Genomic DNA, 22,390 nt, shown 5'->3' on the forward strand with positions numbered 1-22,390 from the left:
TTGGAAGACTTCAGGTTTGGCTGATATGTCCTCAGTGTAGCCTAACCCAAATCTTCACCCCTTGGAATTGCCTGCAGTACTATATAAAGATAAATGTTTAAGAAAGCATAACCAGATCGTCTCCCTATATGAATTAAATGATGACTGCTTCAATGTAAACTCCATGACCTAGCTTTAAACCACTCCACAAGCTGGCTCCATATTACTTAATTAAACTCATTCTCTGTAACTTAACAAAAGGTCAGTTGTCTGTTGCACCATTTCAATTTCACTTCCAGGCACCTCCCTTGGAATGCTGTTTTGTATCTATTCAAACTCTATTCAAAATCCATTTCAAATTCTATGTTTTACACAATTACATCTTTGAATTTCAAGAGAATTTATATAGCATAGTCCTACATTTGCTGGTGAGTATCACTATTTTTTTTTTACACAGTCTTGCCTTCCCAACTAGATTTTAAACTTTTTTTTCTCTCCTCCCCCCCCCCCCCGGACTTTAAAATTCTAAAAGAGAAATAATTACTGCACTAGGCAGCCACCAAGAGAGAAGAAAAAAAGAAAGCCAACCTTTGGGCTGGCTGGTTAGCTCACTTGGTGAAAGCATGATGTTGGTAATACCAAGGTCAAGGGTTCAGATCCCCATATCAACCAGCCACCAAAAAAATAAAAACAGAATTATATCATATGCTATTTATTTTCACTGTTTTCCATAACACATGGCACAGTGCTTAGCATAAGTGGAAATTAAAAAAATTTTTTTAAACTTATAAAAAAGTGTCTTAACCCAGTCTTTCTCAACCAAGGTTCCATGAGATCAGCGTCAAGATTTAATATATTTTTTTACTGCTTCATTGAGGACATTTTTAAAGAGAAATGACTTTATATTCTTTGAGTGCATAATGGTGATGAATACAATATCTACAAAATATAATATGAATTCAATTTGGTGCCACCGTCTTAACTTGTGCTAAAGTACTAGCAGTTTTGCCCACAGTCGCTTTTGTAACATCAATGTAAAGGTTAACACAGTGAAAAAAGGCCAGTAACATTTTAGAATTATTGTGAAAATCAGTTTGCTCTTGCATACCTGTGAAGTTGCATCTCCCAGAGAAGCCACACACCATACTTTGAGCATTGGGGTTTAATTTTCTTGAAGAGCTCATGTTGAGAAGAACTGGTCCAAAACTACCAAATAATCAACTCTGACAATGGTATGCATAACCAATTTCTTAATCACTTTTCTTATAAACATTAATTTGCTATTTTGAGATGTGAATAGTTCTATGGTTTTCTGTCTGCATAACAAAGTCCTCTCTAAAAAGTTCTTTTTCCTGTGGTACACAACACTGTAATTCTATGATTTCCCTATCTGTTCTGGGCTATTTAACGTGAATACCCCAAAGTATGAAATGTCTAACAAACATAGAAGGGATTCATGTACTAAATAAGGTATCATATGGACCTGTGAAACCTTCTTCCACTTTGAAATTCTATAACTCAATTTTTTGCTTAAGTGTCTCTTTCCCACTGATAATCACAACATAGGGTGTTATTCATATACAAAGAAACCACTATACTGTATTATGATATAACCATGTCTTCCCCAATCTGTTTGTTAATACAAAAGTCTCAGTAATTAGCTTTTCTGGCTCTTCCCTTAAAAATGTGAGAGCATAGTTTTCACAACAGAAATGTGCAAAACAAGCTGGTACTTCCTACCTGGGAAGACACTGGGAGTATACGCAGCCCTAAATCTCAAAATCTACTTGTCCATACGCTAGTATAGTAACCTTGTAACTTCTGATTTATTGTTTGATCAATATCAGGATTGTGAGCAGAATTAGCTACTGGTAAGGAGCTGAAGAATCTGTTTATAAATTAAACCTATAAATTAGCAAAAGGTAATGCTTTACAAATGTTTTTCTATTACTGCACGGCACTAATCTGTCAAATCAACTTTTCCCTAGCATCTGTATGTATGATGTACATTAAAACTTCAGTATATTTCAAGCATACACTTTCAGCTCAAAAAATCTTAGTTTAAAGTACACAGTTCAGTGTATTTAAACTCACAAGAGTTTAAAAATTGCCACTAACTTTAATACTCTAAATCAGGGAACAATTTTTTAAACAAAATCAGTTGGTCTACAGCTGTTCTCTATTATTTGTCATCAAAGTAAAATTTGATTGACAGGACTATACATAGTAAAAACCCAAAACAGAACCCCTGTGTAAGATAAAATTTAAATATGTCCTCAAAATTTAACTTACCTAGCAGCTTGAACTGCACTTAATTGGATTCCTTGGTTATCACTTGAAGCATTCTATAAAAAATAAACAATTTATGATGTACACACACAATAAATTAGTTGTTGAATTCAAGAAATATAAATGAAGAGAGGAAAAAAAAAATAACCCCAACTTACTTGAACAATAGCTTCTAGAGAGGTATTTTGCTAGGAAATAAAGAGAAAACTAAGTTAAAAAGTCACCTTAAAATTCTATATTTATGTGAAATCTTTCATTAGGAGTTTTAAGTTACCAGAATAACAATAACTTACCACTCTATAATCACCATCTATATCAGAGTCTTCACAGATATCTTCATGTGGTACATTCCTTCTCTTTAAGAGATGTTCATCTCTTTTATTCTTAAAAAAATTAATCAAACAAGGAACTTCAGTTAAGAAAAAAAAAAAGCTAAATACTTTCATACAAGGCTAGGCAATCCCGTGCCTAAACTGAAATACGAAGTGCCTTTTAAAAGTAAAACTCAAATGCACAAAATTAAACCAAATTGTGAATTAAACACTTAAGCAACACTAATTTGAGTCCCAAACCCCAAATATTACATTTTTAATGAACCGTGAATTATGTAAAAACAAACAAAAACAAAATGTTTGACTAAAGAAGACAGTGTACAGTTTAAGCCAGAACCAAACATACGTATTTATTTAAAAGTACTAAACCATTTTACACATCATCTGGGAGCTTCTCTTTATCACCTAAAAGCAAAGTCAAAGCAAAAGGTGGGCAATTCAAAATTAGACAAAAAATCCACAATGCCTTACAAAAACCAAGGACCCTTTGAATTTCACTTAATTTGTTTGGGACAAATTTATGAATATATTCTCAACTATAAACTACTTTAATACTTAAAAAGTTGATGAAATCAATAAATAAGTAACAAGTTCTTTTCTGGGCATAACTACTAACTATTAATAGCAGAACTATTTAGTTTAACTGTATCTCTATGACTTACACTTTATATAAATCATTAAAAAAATCATCTGATAAGTTATTTTTGGATTGTGAACAAGTCACATCTTGCCAACTTTAATAGCTTGTCAAATTTAGTAAAAATCTTTCCTTCAAAAGGAAAACAAGTGCTAAGCACTTGAGATTAAAAAAAGCTTAAGTATATTCAGTAAATAAAATTTATACAACAGGTTATACATTCCACATAAATATATGATCTACATTTGATATCTTGTATATATGCTGTAATGTTGTTAGAATTATGCCTGGAAGTACCCAATATTAATCAGACTCACCTTCCTTAATTCAACTACAACTTCATTTCGTTGTCTTCTCATAGTCTATAAAAAATTGAAGAAAAATATTTTAAAAATCACTTCAAATTCCATCACCTAGAGAAAACCACTATTAACATTTTAATATACACCTCTAATTTTTTCTTCTAGTAAAATATGTATTTAAAGTCATATTTTACTCATAATAAAAATCATATTATACTACACAGATGATTTTCTATCTTCATTTCACATTCATATTCTAAAATATTAAAAATCTCTTTGAAATTATTATTAGTAGACCTATAATATTGGATATATCCAACTTCAGAAAACTGTAACATAAAGTTTATAAAAAGACTGAAGTAGTAAGAATAAAAGAGCCCATAATCTTACCCCCCAATGAACCAATGATATTTTAAAAAGTAATACATATACAAGGTTAATAAATTCAACAGCTTAAAAAAAGGGGTGGGGAGGAGGGGAGCCTTTCTTGCCCACCCACAATCTCGTTCTCAAAAAGTAAACAGATTTACTATGATTCTGACACATTATCTATTCTGTTGTTCACCTTATTTTGGTTTATTTTGGTTTTTTGGCAGCTGGCTGGTACAGGGATCAAACTATGGACCTTGGTGTTATCAGCATCATGCTCTAACCACTTAACTAACTAACCAGCCTATTTGGTTTACTTTCTATATAGATCTTAGAGATCCTCCATGGAGGCATATATAGGTCTATTTCATTCTTTCTAATGATCACATTACTATTCTATTACATACTGTACTGTTCTCTTATTTTTGAACAAGTTTTTTTTTCATTTTTTAAGTCACCAAATACATGGATACATGCTTACTATAAAACATTCAAATGTTCAGAAACAAGTTCAAGCTGTTTCTACGTTTAGGTTCACCTCTTCCTTTCTATGACTGCATATGCCAAGACATATTAAATGTAAATAGCAAGTCACAAAGTAATACTTAGATGTTGAATAAATATCTCAAACTTGTATCCAAAATTGAACTTCTGATCTTTAAAAAACATACTCCACCTCCATCTCAGCAAATGGCAATTCCATCCTTCCAGTTGCACAGACTAAAAACCTTAGCGCTATCCTTGATTCTTTTTCTCACATTACACATTTAGTCTGTTAGCACATCTTTTGCTTCAATCTTCAAACATACCCCAAATCCAACCACACATCACTACCTCCTTGGGCACTACTCTGGCCCAATTCACCATAACCTCTCACCTAGATTACTGTAAAAGCCTCCTAACTCATACCCCTCCTGTTCTTGCCCTCCACCTTCCTCTCACAGCAATGAGAGTAATCCTCACAGGGAATCTTAATTTTTGTGTGCCACGGACTCCTTTGGTAACCTGGTAAAATCAAGATACCTTCACAGTGTTTTTAAATACACAAAAGACATACATAATTACAAAAGAAACCAATTGTATCAATATATAGTTACCAAAAATATATAAATACGAAAAAACAAATTGTAATAAATGTGCTTCTTTATAATCACATTAAATGAGATCTGTCAGTGGGTCTAAGAACTACTAGAATTTCAAAGTAAGGATGACCATAAATGGTATTTCCAGATACCTACAACAACAATATTCTCTGGCAGTGACAAAGTCAAAGGTAACTTTAATACTACCGTGGTTTACTGGCTACATTATTAAGTGAAGGAAATACTGTTTCAGTTAGAAGTTAGTGAATATAAAAAGGTGTAATTTATTCTCTTTAAGTTCCCAGGCCCTCCTGAATTCTACCAATAGACTCAGTGGAAGGGCCCAAGGACTCAGCAAAGAATCACTTTCTAAAAAGTAAGATCATTTCACTGCACTGTAAAAACCATTGGCTCTCCACTCTCGAGTAAAATCTCAGTCTTTATAATGGCTTTAGTCCAGTCAAATCTTCCCACTGCCACCCCTCCCCAATTACCATTACTTAGATCTTAGCTCCTACCATTCTCTCCACTCCATTCATTCTGTTGTACCCACACCAACCCTGCTATATTCCTCTAACACACTGGAAATTCTCTTGCCTCAAAGCCTTAACTTATGTAGCATACAGCAAATCCTAAGAAGATGGACTACAGAGCCAAACTTTGGGTTCAGCTTTTTAGCCATACTACTTACTAGCTCTCTGTACCTCAGTTTCCTCACCTACAAAATGGGGATAGTAAAAATACCTACTTCAGAGGATTACTGTAAGGATTAAATAAGTTAATATAAGCATTTAAACAATTCCTGGCATACAGCAGTATATGCGTTAGCTTACTATTACTACTACTATTTCCTCAGGCTGGAATGCTCTTCCTTCCACTATCTACAGGGCTCAGTTCCTCACCTCTATGGTGAGGTCTTCCCCTTCCTGACCATCTACCAACTCTCCCTCTGGGTACTCTCTCTCTCTTCCCTGCCTGCCTTATTTTTCTCCATATCACTTATCACATTCTAATATACATGTTTACTTGCTTATTGGTATCCCCTGCCACTAGAATATAAGCTCTCTATATAAGGAATAACATAAGGAATAACTATTATTTCTTCTCAAAATGTCCTGGCTAATCTTAAATGTGTAGAAATCTTTACTACAAATTGACCAGACCAATTGATTCTATCTTTGCGTACGTGAAGCTCTGGTGATTGTCTGAGTTTTGGTACACATATGGATTTTAAAAATACCAAGACTCAATTTAAAAATGCTAATAAATAGGCTGCAAAATGAATGAAAATAATTAGCTAAGCACTACAATGTGAGTATTAACATCCACTATCTCATTTAATTATAGCCTTAAGAAATAAGAATTCTTATTTCTTTTTACAAATTAGGAAACTGAGGCTTAGAGAAGTTAAATTACTTGCCCAACGCCAGTGAGGATTAGAACCAAGACAGTCTCATACAAAGCCACTGAACTACTAAGCCATATTGTTTCCCACACATCTGAAGTCAAAGAGTTTAAGCCAATTGGGAGCCTATCGTTCACACCAAAGCAAAAGTACTATTAACAAAATAATAGGCTTTGCATAGTATCAAAATACAAAACCAAAAAACGACTCTAATAATAATAACAAAAAACTATGTCCTATGTCTTGCACACAGAAAATAATATCTATAAAATGTATTACTTAAAAGACGGTTCAATAAATAAAGTGGACTTCTGAGGAACAGAGGTGTTTCTAGTCTAAGAAAAGTTTTTACTAGTAACCACCCCATCTAAAGTAGCAGGACTGAGGTATAACGGGCTTTAACTGCTTTTTTTGGACAGCTGGCTGATAAGGGGATTGAACCCTTGACCTTGATGTTATTACACTGTGCTCTAACCGGCCGACCTAACCACCCAGCCCTCCTTAACTTCTTTTCATTAGAGCAAACTATTAAATCCAAAACAACTATTGCATATTTACATCAATATTTTGCTTATTCCAAAAAACTTTTCCGGCCGACCTAACCACCCAGCCCTCCTTAACTTCTTTTCATTAGAGCAAACTATTAAATCCAAAACAACTATTGCATATTTACATCAATATTTTGCTTATTCCAAAAAACTTTTCCACTATTACAGTACATCTTATTTATTAAATTTGGAGTTTTTGATAACTTGGAACAACTAGTAAGGGATTTACCAAACCAATTTAACACCGCAGTAACAACATAAGACCAGGGCTATTACCACCCACAGAAACTCTTTGCAAAATAAGAGATTTGACAACCTCTTCGTGATAGTGCAAGCAAGAAAGAGTTTTCTTCTCTTCTCCAAAATAAAGAGAAGACTGTGAATGAACTGGTGGAAAGAAACCTCATGTACCTCAGCCTGGCAGCATTTACCCCCCCTTTTTTTTTTTTTTTACTGCAAAAAACAAATGCCTTAAAGTTGGCATTAGATATTTAGATATTTTCAAGTCATAATCCCATCTTAAATCAAGATGGACTTATTTCTCTGGGGTCTCGTGAAAGGGATATACAAGAAGTCTTCTTTTTCTAAGTCTGCTCTTACCTTAGAGAGCAGGCTTTGTAGACTACATGCAAATATAATAGCTGTGAATTCACATGACTTACACTGATGCAGTAAGCAGTGCTGTCAATTAGAATTCCAAAAAGCTGCCAAACTGGCCAAAGGCTTATTTATAGGCCAAAGAGTTATCTAAAGGACAAAGGCTATAAATGGGGGAGGGGGTGAGAGAGTTTAGGCAGATCATTCAGAATTTCTGTATTTCTTTTCTTGTCATGTAGTTACAAAATTGTAAATTCAGGCAAAATGGGAAAGAAATTGTCAAAAAATTTCAAACAAGTCAATCTTACATAACACAGAATGCTATATCAAAAGAAACAGTTTTTTTTTTTTATTTAGCAAATACATACCATGCGTTCATCACTGTGCTAGGTACTAGGAATTAAACACTTTCCCTGCTCTAATGGGATGTAGAGTTTAAAACTTTCCAATTAATGGCTACTTAGTTTGCAATTAGTAGCTACTTAATTTCTGTTAGTTTTCAAGTCAGTTTTACCAATACATAGTAAAACTGTAAAAAACTTTTAATTAAGACATGATATAATAACATACTATACAAAATTTGGATATTTTAAATTTCTTTGGACAAAGGTTAAGATTTAGATTTGTTAGGACTCAATCTCACTAGAAATAAAGTTTAAAGATAATTCTTTCTAAAGTTAATCATACCAAGGATACCTGACTGTCACACCCTAGGAAGGTTAGTACTTAGGTAACAGCACTACAAACAAAAAAAAAAGTTTTTTTAAACTTAAAAATTAAACAGGCATGAGAGATCTTCTGTGTGGTGATGGAATAGATTCTAACACTAGATTATGATAATGGTTGAACAACTCTGAAAATTTACTAAAGATCATTGAATTGTACCCTTAAAATTGGTGAATTTTATGATAGGTAAATTGTAGTTCAATAAAGGGTTTTTTGAAAGGTATGTTTATATACACGGGTACATGTGCCTCCCCTCCCCTGACATGGTTTATTATATGACTACATAGAGCCTGCTGGAAAGTATTCATTCAACCATACAAACATTTATTAATCCACCTATTTGCCAAACACTGGAAATACAAAGATGGACCAGATACAGCCCTTAAGGAAGTAGTACACTTCCTTTCTGTGTCTTATGACACAGAAATATAATTTAATAAAATAGTAATAAGGCCTAATACAGCAAACATTGGGTGACAAGCACCACTCTGAACATGATATCTGATTTTACTCATTTAATAAATGTTACAATATACACACAAGGTGCTGCTCTGACAGTAGAGAGGGTAAGTACTAAAGATGATACATAAACTGAATCTTCAAGACTGAATGGAAATTCACGTAGAGAAAGACATTCTAGGTTGAAAATGCAGCACATACAAAAAGAGAGGACTATAAAAGATGGCATGTGCAGAATATGTTGAAGAATGCCAGAAGCCAAGAATGGAAAGGTAAGCAAGGAACTAAATCAATCGTGTCATGAAAAGCTTAACTATGACTTTTCAGAGAAAAGTGAGTTACTGGTGGTTTTGATCCAAAAGATGATCACAACTTGAACATATTTGGTAGGTACAACAGTTATCCAATCCAATTAATATAGCCAAAAATAGCACAACTACAAAAGTCTGTTTTTCCACTTCTTTCCTATTTCTCCCTCCTTTCATCTCCACGTGCTGATTCACTCCAGTAGCAGCTACCATGGTGCTTATTCATGCCATGGCCAAACAATATACATACTGGCAAACTGCATGTTATTACCAAGTAAATTCCAAGTTTTACATCTATAACAACAGAAGGGAAATTTAAAATGCCAAACAGAGTTAAATGCTTACTCAAGTAGGTCAATAATTAATATCTACTAAAGGTAAAAAACCCTATTCTAATCCTTCATTTAGAAAAGTTCATTTAAGGAATAAGTTTAATTCTAATTTTCAAACTGTAGATTTATTTCTCAGAGGTAGTATTTATTTTTTTTTTAGTCTTGGCCATACAGCTTTTATTTATTTATTTATTTTTATTAATATTATTTTTTACATTCTAGGATGTTGTCACAGAGCAGTTGGGAGGGAGGGGGAGAGGAAAGGGGAAGGAAATGGGATGGAAGGAGGAGGGAGGAGGAGGGGCGGGATTGAGGCCTGTGGCACCCCTCTTGTTCCCATAGGGGAGACTGGGGGGCTTCCAGCAGTGCCTTGGTCATTGCTGGGCTGGGTGCAGATGTCAGGGGGGTGTGGAAAAGCCCCTGCCCCCACCATCCTAGCTCAGGAACCCACAGCCCTTCTTGCTGTGGCTTGGTGGTCATCACTGGGCTGGTTGCATGTGTTGGAGGGTGTGTGGCCGAGGCCCAAGAACCCCCTACTTGGGAGAGCCCAGGGTGCTTCCTGCAGAGGCTTGGTGGTCATCACTGGGCTGGCTGCACACATGGGGAGGGGGGTGTGGCTGACTCCCTCAGCCCCCCACTGCACTGGGTCGGGAGAGACTATGGCGCTTCCTGCAGTGGCTCAGTGGCTGCCACTGGGCTGGCTGCCACTGGGCTGGCTGCAGGTGTCGGGAGGGCACGGCCGAGGCCCGAGGCCCCCCACCACCTGGGCTTGGGAGAGACCGGGGCGCTTCCAGCAGTAGCTCAGTGGTCATCACTGGGCTGGTTGCATGTGTTGGGGGGCGTAGCCAAGGCCTGAGTATCCCACTGCCCCAGTTGGGAGAGGCTGGGGTGCCTCCTATGGCAGCTTGGTTGTCGCTGCTGGGCTGGCTGCACGTACTGGGGGTATGTGGCCAAGGCCCTCATCCCCCACCCTCAGTATTGGCTGCAGGTGTCAGGGGCATTACTGAGGCACCTGGCCCTCCCCCCTTTCTGGCTTGGTATCCCAGGGGACTTCTGGTCCTTCTATGTATTATAGGTGTTCTTCGGTGAAATGAGACCTTTACTAGTTAATATGAACTTTGTCTCTGGTTGTGGGCACTTTGTTTTTTCTTTCAGTTCTGTGTTGGATTATTTGCTGTTCCCACCATTTAAACTCTGTGCTGGAACTAATTTGTTGTCCTTTGCTTACTTCTAATGTGGGAGAACTTCCTGTGGGGACCAGTACTTGGGCTCTGTGGTTGAGCTAGATTGCTGCTTTGCTGCTGATTCCCTAGGGAAGGCTTTTTGTGCAGCTCAGGTTTTAATGGTTGACTTTATAGGTACTTCCAGCTCTTGAGAGATCCGAAACTCTGGTAGGGACCTGAGTTTCTCATCAATTTTGCACCCCATGAGATTCTATATTCCTGACCAGTCTCCTCTCAGTGGTCCTTCGCTGATAGGGGTGCAGATCAGCTGTCCTTGCTGTGCCCCAGTGTTCCCCTGGTGGGTCCATCTCCCCCTCTGCCCATGCTGCAAACACTTCCCTTGGGATGGGCCGTGTGCCAGTCCCTTGTGATGACTCACTGGCCTCTGAGTGGCTCCTTTTCTTCAGTTGTTGTGGCTCCTCGCTCCTATGTGAGTCCATGGGAACCCTATTAGTGGTCTTGCTGGCCTGGGGGTCACCAAGGCCCTCTTCTCCCCTGCCCCCTCCAAGCAACTTCATCTGAGGGCTCAGCTGCAGCTTTTGCCAGCTCCTGCTCTGTGCGCTCAGCAGCTCCAGCCTGGATGCAGTCAGGGCTGTGAACGGTCTGAGCGGTTATTTTTTTCTCTCATCATGGCTTCTCCTGCCTTCATGCACTCTATTGGTCTCTCCTCCTCTTCCCCTGAGCTCCAGTGGCCCCAGCTTGGCTGCTGTTGCTATTTTATAGTTGTAAATTGATTGATTTGTGGGAGAGAGTGATGCTGGGGACCATCTATTCCACCATCTTGACTGGAAGTCAAAAGTACTTATTAACAGTAGTATTAGAGTTCTGATTAGCACTACTAGCAATGGGCAAAAGTCTTCATAAGCAGAATCAAGTTCTTATTTCTCTTTAACAAGTGAAAAGATTAATAAAGAGTATAAGTAAAGAGGAGTCTGAAAATAAATTTGGTGCAGGAGCCCAGTTTTAACCTCAGCAAACTACCAGAACCAGTTATAAGAAATAATCCTAGTCTACAAATACCATACTTTAAAATGATCCACATCTAAATTATGCACTAAAACTTAACTTATTAGTACATGAATGTAACTTTTAAAATCACAAAAAATGTGAGAAACTGTTAACAGTTGTTAATTCCAAGGAATGGGATTACCCTAGAGTTTCATTATCTTCTCAACATTCAAACAACAGGGAAATACATAAAATTCAAAAGTTATACATGGAAAAGCCACAAAATAAAGGTAAGAATGGGGAAATTTGAATTCCCAGAGTTTTCTATACTTACCTACCTTGTGCAAGAGGTTACATATAGTAGAGAAGAAAACAAACGTATACATCTCCTCCCAAAATGCTTTACTAGTATATGGTTATACTACTCTACCAGTATATGGCCACCAACTCTTTAATGCAATCTTCGACAAGTTACCACCTTTATGGGCATTAATTCCCTCATCTGTAAAGTGAAGAGAATTAAATCTCTAAGATTTTTTATGCCTCAAAATTATATTAATCTTATCAACTTCAAAAACAGTGTCACAAAATATTCAATTTAATTGCCATTTGGACAAGTTACCATGCATGGCAATGTAGTTTCTAAGCTAAGAATCATGAAAAAGCCATAGATCAAAACTGTACAAAATGAAGAGCTATTTTGTGGCTTTGCGTCTTCACACTTTGCACTTTTCTTGCCTTACATTATTCTACAATGCCAAAAGGATATGGAAACCATTGAGCTCTCAACAGTTTTGGTAGCAGAGGTATTATCTAACAAACTGTGTGTGTGTGTGTGTACACGTGCGCACAAGCATTGGCCAAGAGATGGTGTCTGCTGGGAAAGAAAAAAGGTTAGAAATGACCATAGATTTGGTGAGACACATAACCTCTCTGGGACTGGCAACACTGCAAGATAACTTTCAGAATCGCTTACAGAAAATGACTGAAGACAACATATAAAGAAATCTATTACACTAAACAAAGTTTTATATGAGCACAAGGGAAGGTACTCTTCAACAAATGGATTATAAAGGGATTGATCATATCCTGGCAAGAACAATCCCTTCTCTTCAAACGTTTTGAGTCCTTAACAGAAGATATAAAATTTCAGGAACTGTTTGAATGACCAATTGAAGAAAATGCAACATATGGGAAAGGTACTGGGAAAAATTACTGAAGAAGTATAAGAGATGAAATGAGAATCAAATTAAAGAAGTCGACAGAGCCCAAGCATTTACACCACTGCTGAAGGAGTTTGATTTCTCCTGTGATCTGGTGTATTCTCAGATGAGAAAAACAATTATTTTTTCCATTTATAAAACAATATCAAATTAAAAATGAAATATGAAAAGTGAGATTAATGAATGCTTTCCTTCTATTTAAAAGAACGTAATAAATATAAATTCATGTTTTTTTATGGAAAAATTTAAACAAATAGCATTACAAGATTTTTTAACTGGAAAGAATAGAAATCATTTATACTATTGCATTTTACTGAGAAAGAAACTGAGATCCAGTTACTTCCTCAAGAATACCAAGACTCATATATCCTGGACCCAGTCCAATATTCTTTATACCTCACCATATTATTTTTTCATCCTAGGTCTTTTTCTATTACCTATATCTCCTCAAATAAGCTATTTTTCCTTCTCTTTTTTCCTCAGTATTTACTTTCAAAATACTCTTTTTCGGGCCGAGTCCGTGGCGCACTCGGGAGAGTGCGGCGCTGGGAGCGGGGCAACGCTCCAGCCGCGGGTTCGGATCCTATATAGGAATGGCCGGTGCACTAGTGCCGGTCACGAAAAAGACAAAAACAAAAACAAAAAAAAAAACCTCTTTTTCTGTGGCAAGTTATGTTCAAAGAATTCAACCTTAGCAACAGAAAAATCTTCACTAAAGCCAAATTATTAAATTACTTTGCTAAAGCACTATTTAAAAAGCACTCTAATTATGCTCACATACTAAACAGATGTATACATCTGGATAGAAAGCCATTCATTTAACAAATGAATGTTTACTTACCATGTACTACATTCCACGAATTGTTCCTATTGTTAATGAGATAGCTGGGAACAAAATGACAAACATGCCTGCCTTCACAAACATACAATTTAGTGTGGGGAGAGAGACAATAAATAAAAATAAAATATATAGTATGTTAGGTGATGATAAATATTAGAGAGGAAAAAATATAAAGCCAGGAAGGGGGATATTTTTAAGTAAAGACCTTACTTAAAAGTCAAGCCATGTGGATAGTTGGCAAAAAGTATTCAAGGCAGAGGTAGATTAGCAAGTAAAAAAAGGCCCAAACATGAAACAAAAGGAAAGGTAAGAAGTCCAGGGTGGCTGCCATGCAATGAACAAAGAAGAGTAGGAAATGGATGGCCAGTAAAGATTTTGGTATTTACTCTAAGTGAGATGGGAAAAGACTGGTGGGTTTTGAGCAAATGAGAGACATATTCTGACTTAAAATAGAATCATCCCAGCTGCTGTGATGGGAATATACCATAATTGCAGTAATCCAGGCAAGAAATAATAGCCTGGACCAGAGTGGTAGTAGTGGGGATCATGAGACATAACTGCAGTTTGGATTTACTTTGAAGACAACCTACAAAATTTGCTAATGGACTGGATAGGACTGTGAAAGAGAGGAGCTGACGATGACTTCAAAGTTTTTGGCCCAAGCAACTGAAGGATGAAAACTGCCATTTACTGAAAGGGGGCAGACTGAATGATTTAGCAGGTTTGGGGGATTGTAGTGGATTGAATTATGTCTCCCCAAACTCATTGAAGCTTGAATTGTGTCCCCCAAGTTTTGTGTGTTAAAACTTAGCCCCTACTGTGACAGTACAGTAACTGAAAGGTGGAGGCTTGAAGAGGTGACTGAATTGCAGGACTGTGCAATAGTGAATGGATTAATAATGGTGGTCAGGGGCATGGTTCTGAGGGCTTTAAAAAGAGTGAATGAGTTTTCTCACTCTGCTTTCTCTGCTTCCACCACCTTGCAGTGTGAAACCCCTGGGTCGTTGTTGCCACCACCAGATGGACTTTGGACTTCCCAGCCTCAGAAACTGTAAGCAATAAATTTTGTTTTATTTATAAATCACCCAGTTGCAGGTATTTTGATATAAGCAGCAGAAACTAATACAGGGATAATATCACTTTCGAACATACAACTTTAAGATGCTTCTAATGCATCAAAATGAGATGTCAAGTAGTCGTTTGAATCTGAAGTTCAAGAGAAGGGTTAGACTAAAAATATCTATTTAGAAAGTTAAGTGTGGAAATGGTGTTTAAAACCAGGTGACCTGATGAGATTACCTACAGAATGAACATGATTTAATTATCATGGGTGTTTCAGTGTTTCTACTGCATATCATATCTACAATAGTTTTATATACATATTTAAAATTTTTACATGAATGATACCATGCTATACACATCCTTTTTTTTTTTTTTTTTTAGGAAAAAAAAGGCATTATTTTTCAGAGCAGTTTTAGGTTCACAGAAAAACTGAGTGGAAAGTACAGGGAGTTCCCATACATTCCCTGCCTCCCACATGCACAGCCTTCCCCACCATCAACATCCTGTTACCAGAGTGACACATTTGTTACAATTGATAACCCTACACTGGCACATCATTACCACCCAAAGTCCATAGTTTACATTGGGGTTCTTTACTCTTTGTGTTGTACGTTCTATGGGTTTTGATATATGTATGATGACAGGTATCCACCATTATAGTATCAGAGTATTTTCACTTCTCTAAAAATCCTCTGTGCTCTGCCTATTCATCACCCCCCTCGCCCCCAACTACTGATCTTTTTATTTTTACTGTCTTCATAGTGTTGCCTTTTCCAGTGTGTCTCCTGACATACAGCTTCTAAAATCCTTGGAATCTCTGAAGTGATAAGTGTCTTTAGTATGCTTATGAGATGAATTGGTGGCTGGGGGACCCTAGATAGCTTCAGAAGGGGGTGGTCCCACGAAAGACCAAGACATAATTTCAGCCACCCTTCCCAACCTCCTAGGAGGGAAGAGGGACTGAAGGTTAAGCTGATCACCAATGGCCAATGATTTAACCAATCATGCCTAATCAAGACAGCTTCCATAAAAACCCAAAAGGACAGGGTTCAGAGATATTCCGGATACACATCAAAGTGCCTGGAGAGCGATACACCAGGATAGGGCATGGAAGCTCCGTGCCCCTTCCCACTTACCTTGCCCTACACATCTCTTCCATCTGACTGTTCATCTGTATCCTTTGTAATATCTGTCATAATAAACCAGTAAATATAAATAAAGTGTTTCCTTGAATTCTGTGAGCTGCTCTAGCAAATTAATTGAACCTGAGGAAGGGGGTCATGCGAACCCCAATTTATATTTGATCAATCAGAAGCACAGGACATAACCTGTGCTTGCAACTGGCATCTGAAGCGGAGGGCAGTCTTGTGGGACTGAGCCTTCAACCTGTGATCTGAAGTTATCTCCAGCAGTGTCAGAACTGAATTACATTACAGGAAACCTGGCTGGTGTGTCTGCTGCAGAACTGACTGCTTCCTTGGTGTGTGGGGAAAACCCCCCACACATCTAGTATCAGAAGTATTGTGTTGAGTGACTGCCTATGTGAGAGGAGAGAAGAGGAAAAACAGTTTGGTTTTCTGCTATATCCTCTCACACATAAATGGAATTACAGATTCATTTGTGATTGGCTTATTTCAGGCAGCACAATGTTTTCAAGGTTCATCAATGCTGTTGCATGTATCACTACTTCATTCCTTTTTATGGCATAATACTCCTCCACTGTATGAATATACTACACTTTGTTTATCCATTCATCAGATGATAGATATTTCGGTTGTTTCCTTGTTTTGGCTATTATGGATAATGCTGCTGTGAACATTTATTTTTTTGTGCAGACATTTTCAATTTTCCTGGGTTTATATCTAGGAGTGGAGCTGCTGGGCCACGTGTTAACTGTTTAACTTTTTGAGGAACTGCTAAACTGCATTCCAAAGTGGCTATACCATTTTACATTCCCATCAACCATGTATGAGGGTTCCACTTTCTCCACATCCTCACCAACACTTGTTATTATCTTATCTTTTTGTTTACTGCCACCCTAGTGGGTATGAAGTGGTATCTCACTATGGTTTTGATCTGCATTTCCCTAATGACTTATAATGTTGATCACATTTTTTATTCAATTATTGGTCTTAAACTTTTCATCATTTAAAGACAATACTGTTAGTTTTAAAGCTGAAGAACAAAAAGGAATTGGGAAAAATTATTCAAGACATTAAGAGGGAAAATGTGAACAAATACTTTGATGTAAGATGTTTGATAAAATAGTTGATCAACAAAGAACCCAATTCTACAGATATAATACAATCACCATCTCCACATAAAATTCAAAGGTTATATAAGGAACCAACCATCTACATCTGTACTAGATAGTAGTACCTTATCATTTTGTCTTCAATAGGCTTTTTCTTCCTTTTTTCTTATTGTAACAGACTTCTCATTTTTGTGGCAAATCTGTGGTTTAAGTGGAGGTACGAACACCCCTCCTCATCTACCACACACACACCTAACTAGACGCATGGCACATGACTTTGTACTGCCCAATCACAGAACCATATTCTCCTGCCCACAGTGATTAGTTTAGGTATAAGCATGCTATAAAAGCTTGGTCAATCGGAGTCCTCCTTAGACTTTCACCAGCACTCACCATAACTAATGCTAGCTGTGGCCCTGGACTTACCTGGTTATGAAAGCCAAATTCCCCCATTATGCTTAAATTAATTTGAGGTGGATTTCTGTTCCCTAAAACATAGCTACCTAATATAAAACAAAAAGAACTATTATTTTGCTTGTTTTGCTGGGCCAGTAACAGCTCAAAGTGACTAATGAAGATCAGAGTGAAGAGGCAGGATGGTGGCAAATAGGATAGGGCCATTTAATACAACCAAGCAGAGACCACTTAATGTAGGGCTTTCAGGATACAACTACTAAAGTAAATAAACTTATGTAACAGCTACTTGAAGGAACCACAAAGACATACCATAAAAACAAAAACAAGTATTAAGAGTAAATACTGGGCAACTAAAGTTTTAACTGAAGAACAGAACTCTGAGACAGAATATGATCTGCCTTCCATTATTAGAAAATATGTCCATAACCAAACTAGGAAACACATTATCTTAGGTTTCTTACTTTTGTTAATAAAAATTTAATGAAATCCCAGGTTTGCCAAAATACATTTTTACATTAAGTTTAATGTAAATTAAATTTAGGGTAAAAGTGACAGATGACCTAATTTTGTTCTAATAGCGAATAAATAATAATAGAAAAAAGTTTAGCATTTCCAATAATCAGGCTAATCATGTATTACTAGCAAATCTCAAATCATTTTCATTAGGGGCACTAAATACTGTAAATTAGTGCTGTTTTCTGGTTAAATTTACAATCTGCTGGGAAAACAGTTACAAAATTTACATAAAACATTTACTAATATACTTACAACACAGGATTAGAGACATGAAGTCAGAAACTAGTAATTCTGTAACAATTTGGTTGAAGCACCTGGGAGAAAGTAGGCTTTCAGAGTTGAGTATTAATGAGGGGAATGCGAAGCCTCCCCCAGTTGGCTTGAGGTGATTGGAAATATGGTACACAATGATACAAAAGGAATTGCAAGCCAAATGTTATTCAGACAGGGAACCTAGGGGTTTACTTGGATATAATGTACCATTATGAAGTAAATTGGTAGAAATAGTAACAGCCTCCATGTACTCTGCATGTACTATATGCTAGGCACTGTTAAGCATTTCAATGGCTTAGAGAGATTAAATTAACTTCCATAACTACTAAATGGAGGAACCAGGGCTCAAACCCAGGTCTAAGTGACTCCTAGTTCATGTTCTTTTAACCCCTATACATAAAGCCTTTTAAGAGCCTGTATTAATGGAAAGTGACAGTCATCTGTAACACAATCAATGATGGTAAACTAAGACAGTTGTTCTCAAGGTATGGTCCACGGGTCCCTGTGGGGGCCCTGAGACCTTTTCAGAGTCCACGGGTCAAAACTAATTTCCTAGAACTATTACTAATACTTTTTCATTGTGTTAACATTTGCATTGATGCAATAGGGGTAAAACGGCTGGTGCTTCAGCATGAATTAAGGCAATGGCAGAAATCTGTAATCACAGTCATTGTATTTCAGTTGAAAAAAAAAAAACTCAGCTCCCTTAAAAATGTCATTGATAAAACAGTAAAACTTGAGTTTTATTAAACACCAGCCTTTGCTTTCTAATTATGTGATATAACAGGGATTACACATAAACCACTTCTACAGCATACAACTTCTACAATAGGAAGAGTGTCTCAAGGAAAAAGTACTTGTATGAATGAGTTGTGAATTGAACTAGTCACTTTTTAATGGAATACCACACTTATTTGAAAGAATGAGTGACAAATTATGGTTATTCAGACTTAGTGTTTGGCAGATGTTTTCACAAAAGTGAGCAAAGTGAGCCTATGGATTCAAGGAAAACAATTTATATTATTTATTGTTAATGATGAAATTTGCGCTTTCAAGTAAAAATTAGAATTTTAGAAAATTTGTACCCAACACTATGAGCTTGACAGATTCCCAATACATAAGATTTTTCTGAACTGTGTATCAACAATAACTGAATTTTTTCACTGTACAATATATTATGTCAGCATTTGAAAGATCTGTATAACTCAGTGACATGTTTTCCAAATAACCCCAATACATGAATGTTACAAAATCAGGCATGAGTAAAAGGTACATCTGAAGTACAAGGAAGACCGATGGCTTTAAATGTTAACTGTAAGAAAAGTTCACTCACGTGGCTTCAGATTCTACACTGCAAATAATCTTTAAGAAACTATCAACTGTGGAAATACAGTGTAATATCAAAGAATAATCGCCATAATTATCCTGAAAAGGCTATTAAAACACAACTCCCTTTTTCAACTGCCTATCTGTGTGAAAGTATTCTTCATCCAAAACAGCATACCACCAAAGACTGAATTCAGAAATAGATATGAGAACCCAGGTATCTTCTCTTAAGCCAAACATTAAGAGACTTGAAAAAAATGTTAAACATGCCCACTCTTCTCACTAAATATGTTCGGTTATGAAGAATAAATTATTTTTCATTAAAAACTGATATTTATATAAAATGCCTTTATTATTTTTATATGAATATTTTTTAAAATTCTTAATTTTAATTTCTAAAATGGTAAATATTGATAGAAGCCCACAAACAAAAGTGCTACTAGGGTCTTTAATTTTTAAAAGTATAAATGAATTTTGAGCCCAAACCTTCGATAACTTCTGAACTAAGGCTATTACAAGCACATACGCATTGTCCTTACTTTACAGGGGCCGATATAAAGATTGTTCTCCTATACACCATAGAAAAAGGGAGTTTTCCCCAACCCTGTCTTTTACCCAACTAAATGGAAAACACAGAAGATTGACTGTATTCTCTAGTGTTTAAAGTCTACAAATGATACACAATTTCTAAAAACCTCTCTGGGAAAAAAAGGAAACACTAAATACCTATTGTACCCCGTACCACATGGATTATGCTAGGAGCTTTCATATAAAACCTTTTAGTCAAATTTGAGACTCTCATTAAGTCTAAGAGAAGATAAAGGGAGGCAGAATGTTATAGTAGAAAAAGTACAGACTTGACTTTGACACACCTGAACTAAAATTATTCCCTTGAATGCTGTGCTTAAGTGTCAGAAGTACAGAGTTTCTTCTTTAAAATGAACTCAATAATTCCTATTTATAAGACTGAGAGAAATGAGAATACAGTTAAAAGCATACACAGTAGATGCTCAAAAATTCCCTTCAATCATACTCTTCCTCTGTTCCAAAACTAAAGCAGGGAGCACCAACTTCAGCAATCAAGGTAAAATTTGATCACACTCTCATTTCACCATTTCAGGTCTCAAGTAGATGAATGCCACTCCATAAAACATTTAAACATATTTTAAGAACCTACAACCACTATCATGTATTAGAGATCAATGTTTAAAAACTACCTATGCATTTTTTCTAAAGCAGTTTCATTCTTTGAACCTAAAGTAGTTCCATTCTTTTAAATCTAAATTATGCCTCAACTCTTTCCAATCTCATGTATTCATTTGACATTCTAATGACTATGAAAAACAAGGACATCTTAATATCTCTGAGAAAATTATCAGTGAAGTTATTCTGCAGTTGTTTGCCTTGTAAACCAGGAAAACTGGCAGAGAGCACAAAAACAATCATTAAATTAATAACCATATTTCTATCAGATATTTCACATTGTCACATGCTTGGACTATTATATGAAAAATTAGACAGTAGTTATTTTAAGTATAGTAAATATGTTCCAAGATTTGTGATGAGAGAGGTCAGTCTCTAAAAGTTAACAAGACTTAATAGCTTGACAATGCTTTTACTCTGTACACTTTAACAAATCACCAAGGCTATTTCCAACAACAGAACAGCTCATCAATTTATTAAACTCTTGCCAACCAAGCAACTTTTTTTAAAGTTCAAGCTGATGTCATGTTTTATATTGTTTGGACAATCACAAATGTCTAATTATGTAGCATTTTAATATTTTATATTTGGAGTAAGTTTTTTTCTTAAAGCTGTGTATTAAGATCTAAGTATTCTAACGTATCTTTCGCTCTATTTGAACCTGGATACTCTCAGAACTTCTATAAAAACTATACAGGTTTATTAGAAGGTCTACAAGAAAATTTTCCTTTACTTTAAAAACAAACTACCTGAGCTTAATTTACCTCATTGTGACAAATTTTTTATTTGAAGTTTGGTCACTACCCATACTCATTTTCCTGTGTTGCACTGTGTACCCTCTCTATGGTTACTTTCACAAATACTAGCAATCCTCTAGCACACTGCAGGGAAGAAGCCAAGCCTTGGTGGATATCATCTGATAGTTCCTGAAAATTATTTTAAATGGATTCGCACATATGCATTCTCTGATACTTTTATATTTCAAGAAAGTTAGCATGACCACATTTTGGAGGAGCCAGAACGGTAGATTAAAAGATAGTAGTGCATATCAGATTGAAAGCGATGAATCAGTCAGTTTCAACTCTAATACTAAGAAATTATGACTCTAGAAGGGTCACTAATTCCCTGTGCCCAAACTGCCCTTCAATGAGCAACTGCATGTCTCCATATTTAAAACTTTCCCCATTAATTAAATGTTCAATGTAACTTCGAAGCTCAATGTAACAAGTTATACATGCCCACAGAGAAAAAAGAGACAACTGCAAATAAGGGAGTAAAAGAATCAATTACACTCAATCCTGTTAAATTTCTTCTCTTCCCCCAAACAGAAAAGCTGAAGGTAATAAAATGCTCACAGAACTGCCAAGCATCTTCCTAGCAATAACCTATTAATCTTCATAACACTCACGAAACAGATGTCAAGTACCTCTAGTTTTACAAATGAAAGAACCATAAGACTAAGGTGATTTCTCCCAAGGTCACTCACAAAGTTAGAGATCAGATTAAACTAAACTCTAGGACTTTGTATTCTTCATCATTTGTAATCAAACAAACTGTTAGATCACACCAAAAAATGCCCTAATTACCTCACTCTATATGGTATCCTCTTTATGCGTGCTATTCAGTAAGGTAGCCACTAGCCACATGTGGCTATTAAGCACTTGAAATGCAGCTAGTACAGAGATACTCCGTGATTGTAAAATACAAACTGGATTTTAAAGACTTGGTATAAAAAGAAT

The 22,390-nt window shown here is 36.2% G+C and overlaps 1 protein-coding gene across 1 annotated transcript in view; it reads right to left on the reverse strand.

Annotated features, from left to right (window-relative positions):
• KPNA4 (karyopherin subunit alpha 4) overlaps nucleotides 1-22,390 on the reverse strand; it is a 50,452-nt gene that overhangs the window by 24,951 nt on the left and 3,111 nt on the right. The window contains exons 2-5 of the mRNA XM_063088431.1: nucleotides 3,555-3,599; nucleotides 2,562-2,651; nucleotides 2,427-2,456; nucleotides 2,272-2,324 (exon numbers count right to left, since the gene is read on the reverse strand). Coding sequence (XP_062944501.1) covers nucleotides 2,272-2,324; nucleotides 2,427-2,456; nucleotides 2,562-2,651; nucleotides 3,555-3,599 — 218 coding nt within the window. The remainder of the gene's footprint in view (nucleotides 1-2,271; nucleotides 2,325-2,426; nucleotides 2,457-2,561; nucleotides 2,652-3,554; nucleotides 3,600-22,390) is intronic.

This window comes from Cynocephalus volans, chromosome 1 (genome assembly GCF_027409185.1).
Source record: "Cynocephalus volans isolate mCynVol1 chromosome 1, mCynVol1.pri, whole genome shotgun sequence".
NCBI classification, from domain to species: Eukaryota; Metazoa; Chordata; class Mammalia; order Dermoptera; family Cynocephalidae; genus Cynocephalus; species Cynocephalus volans.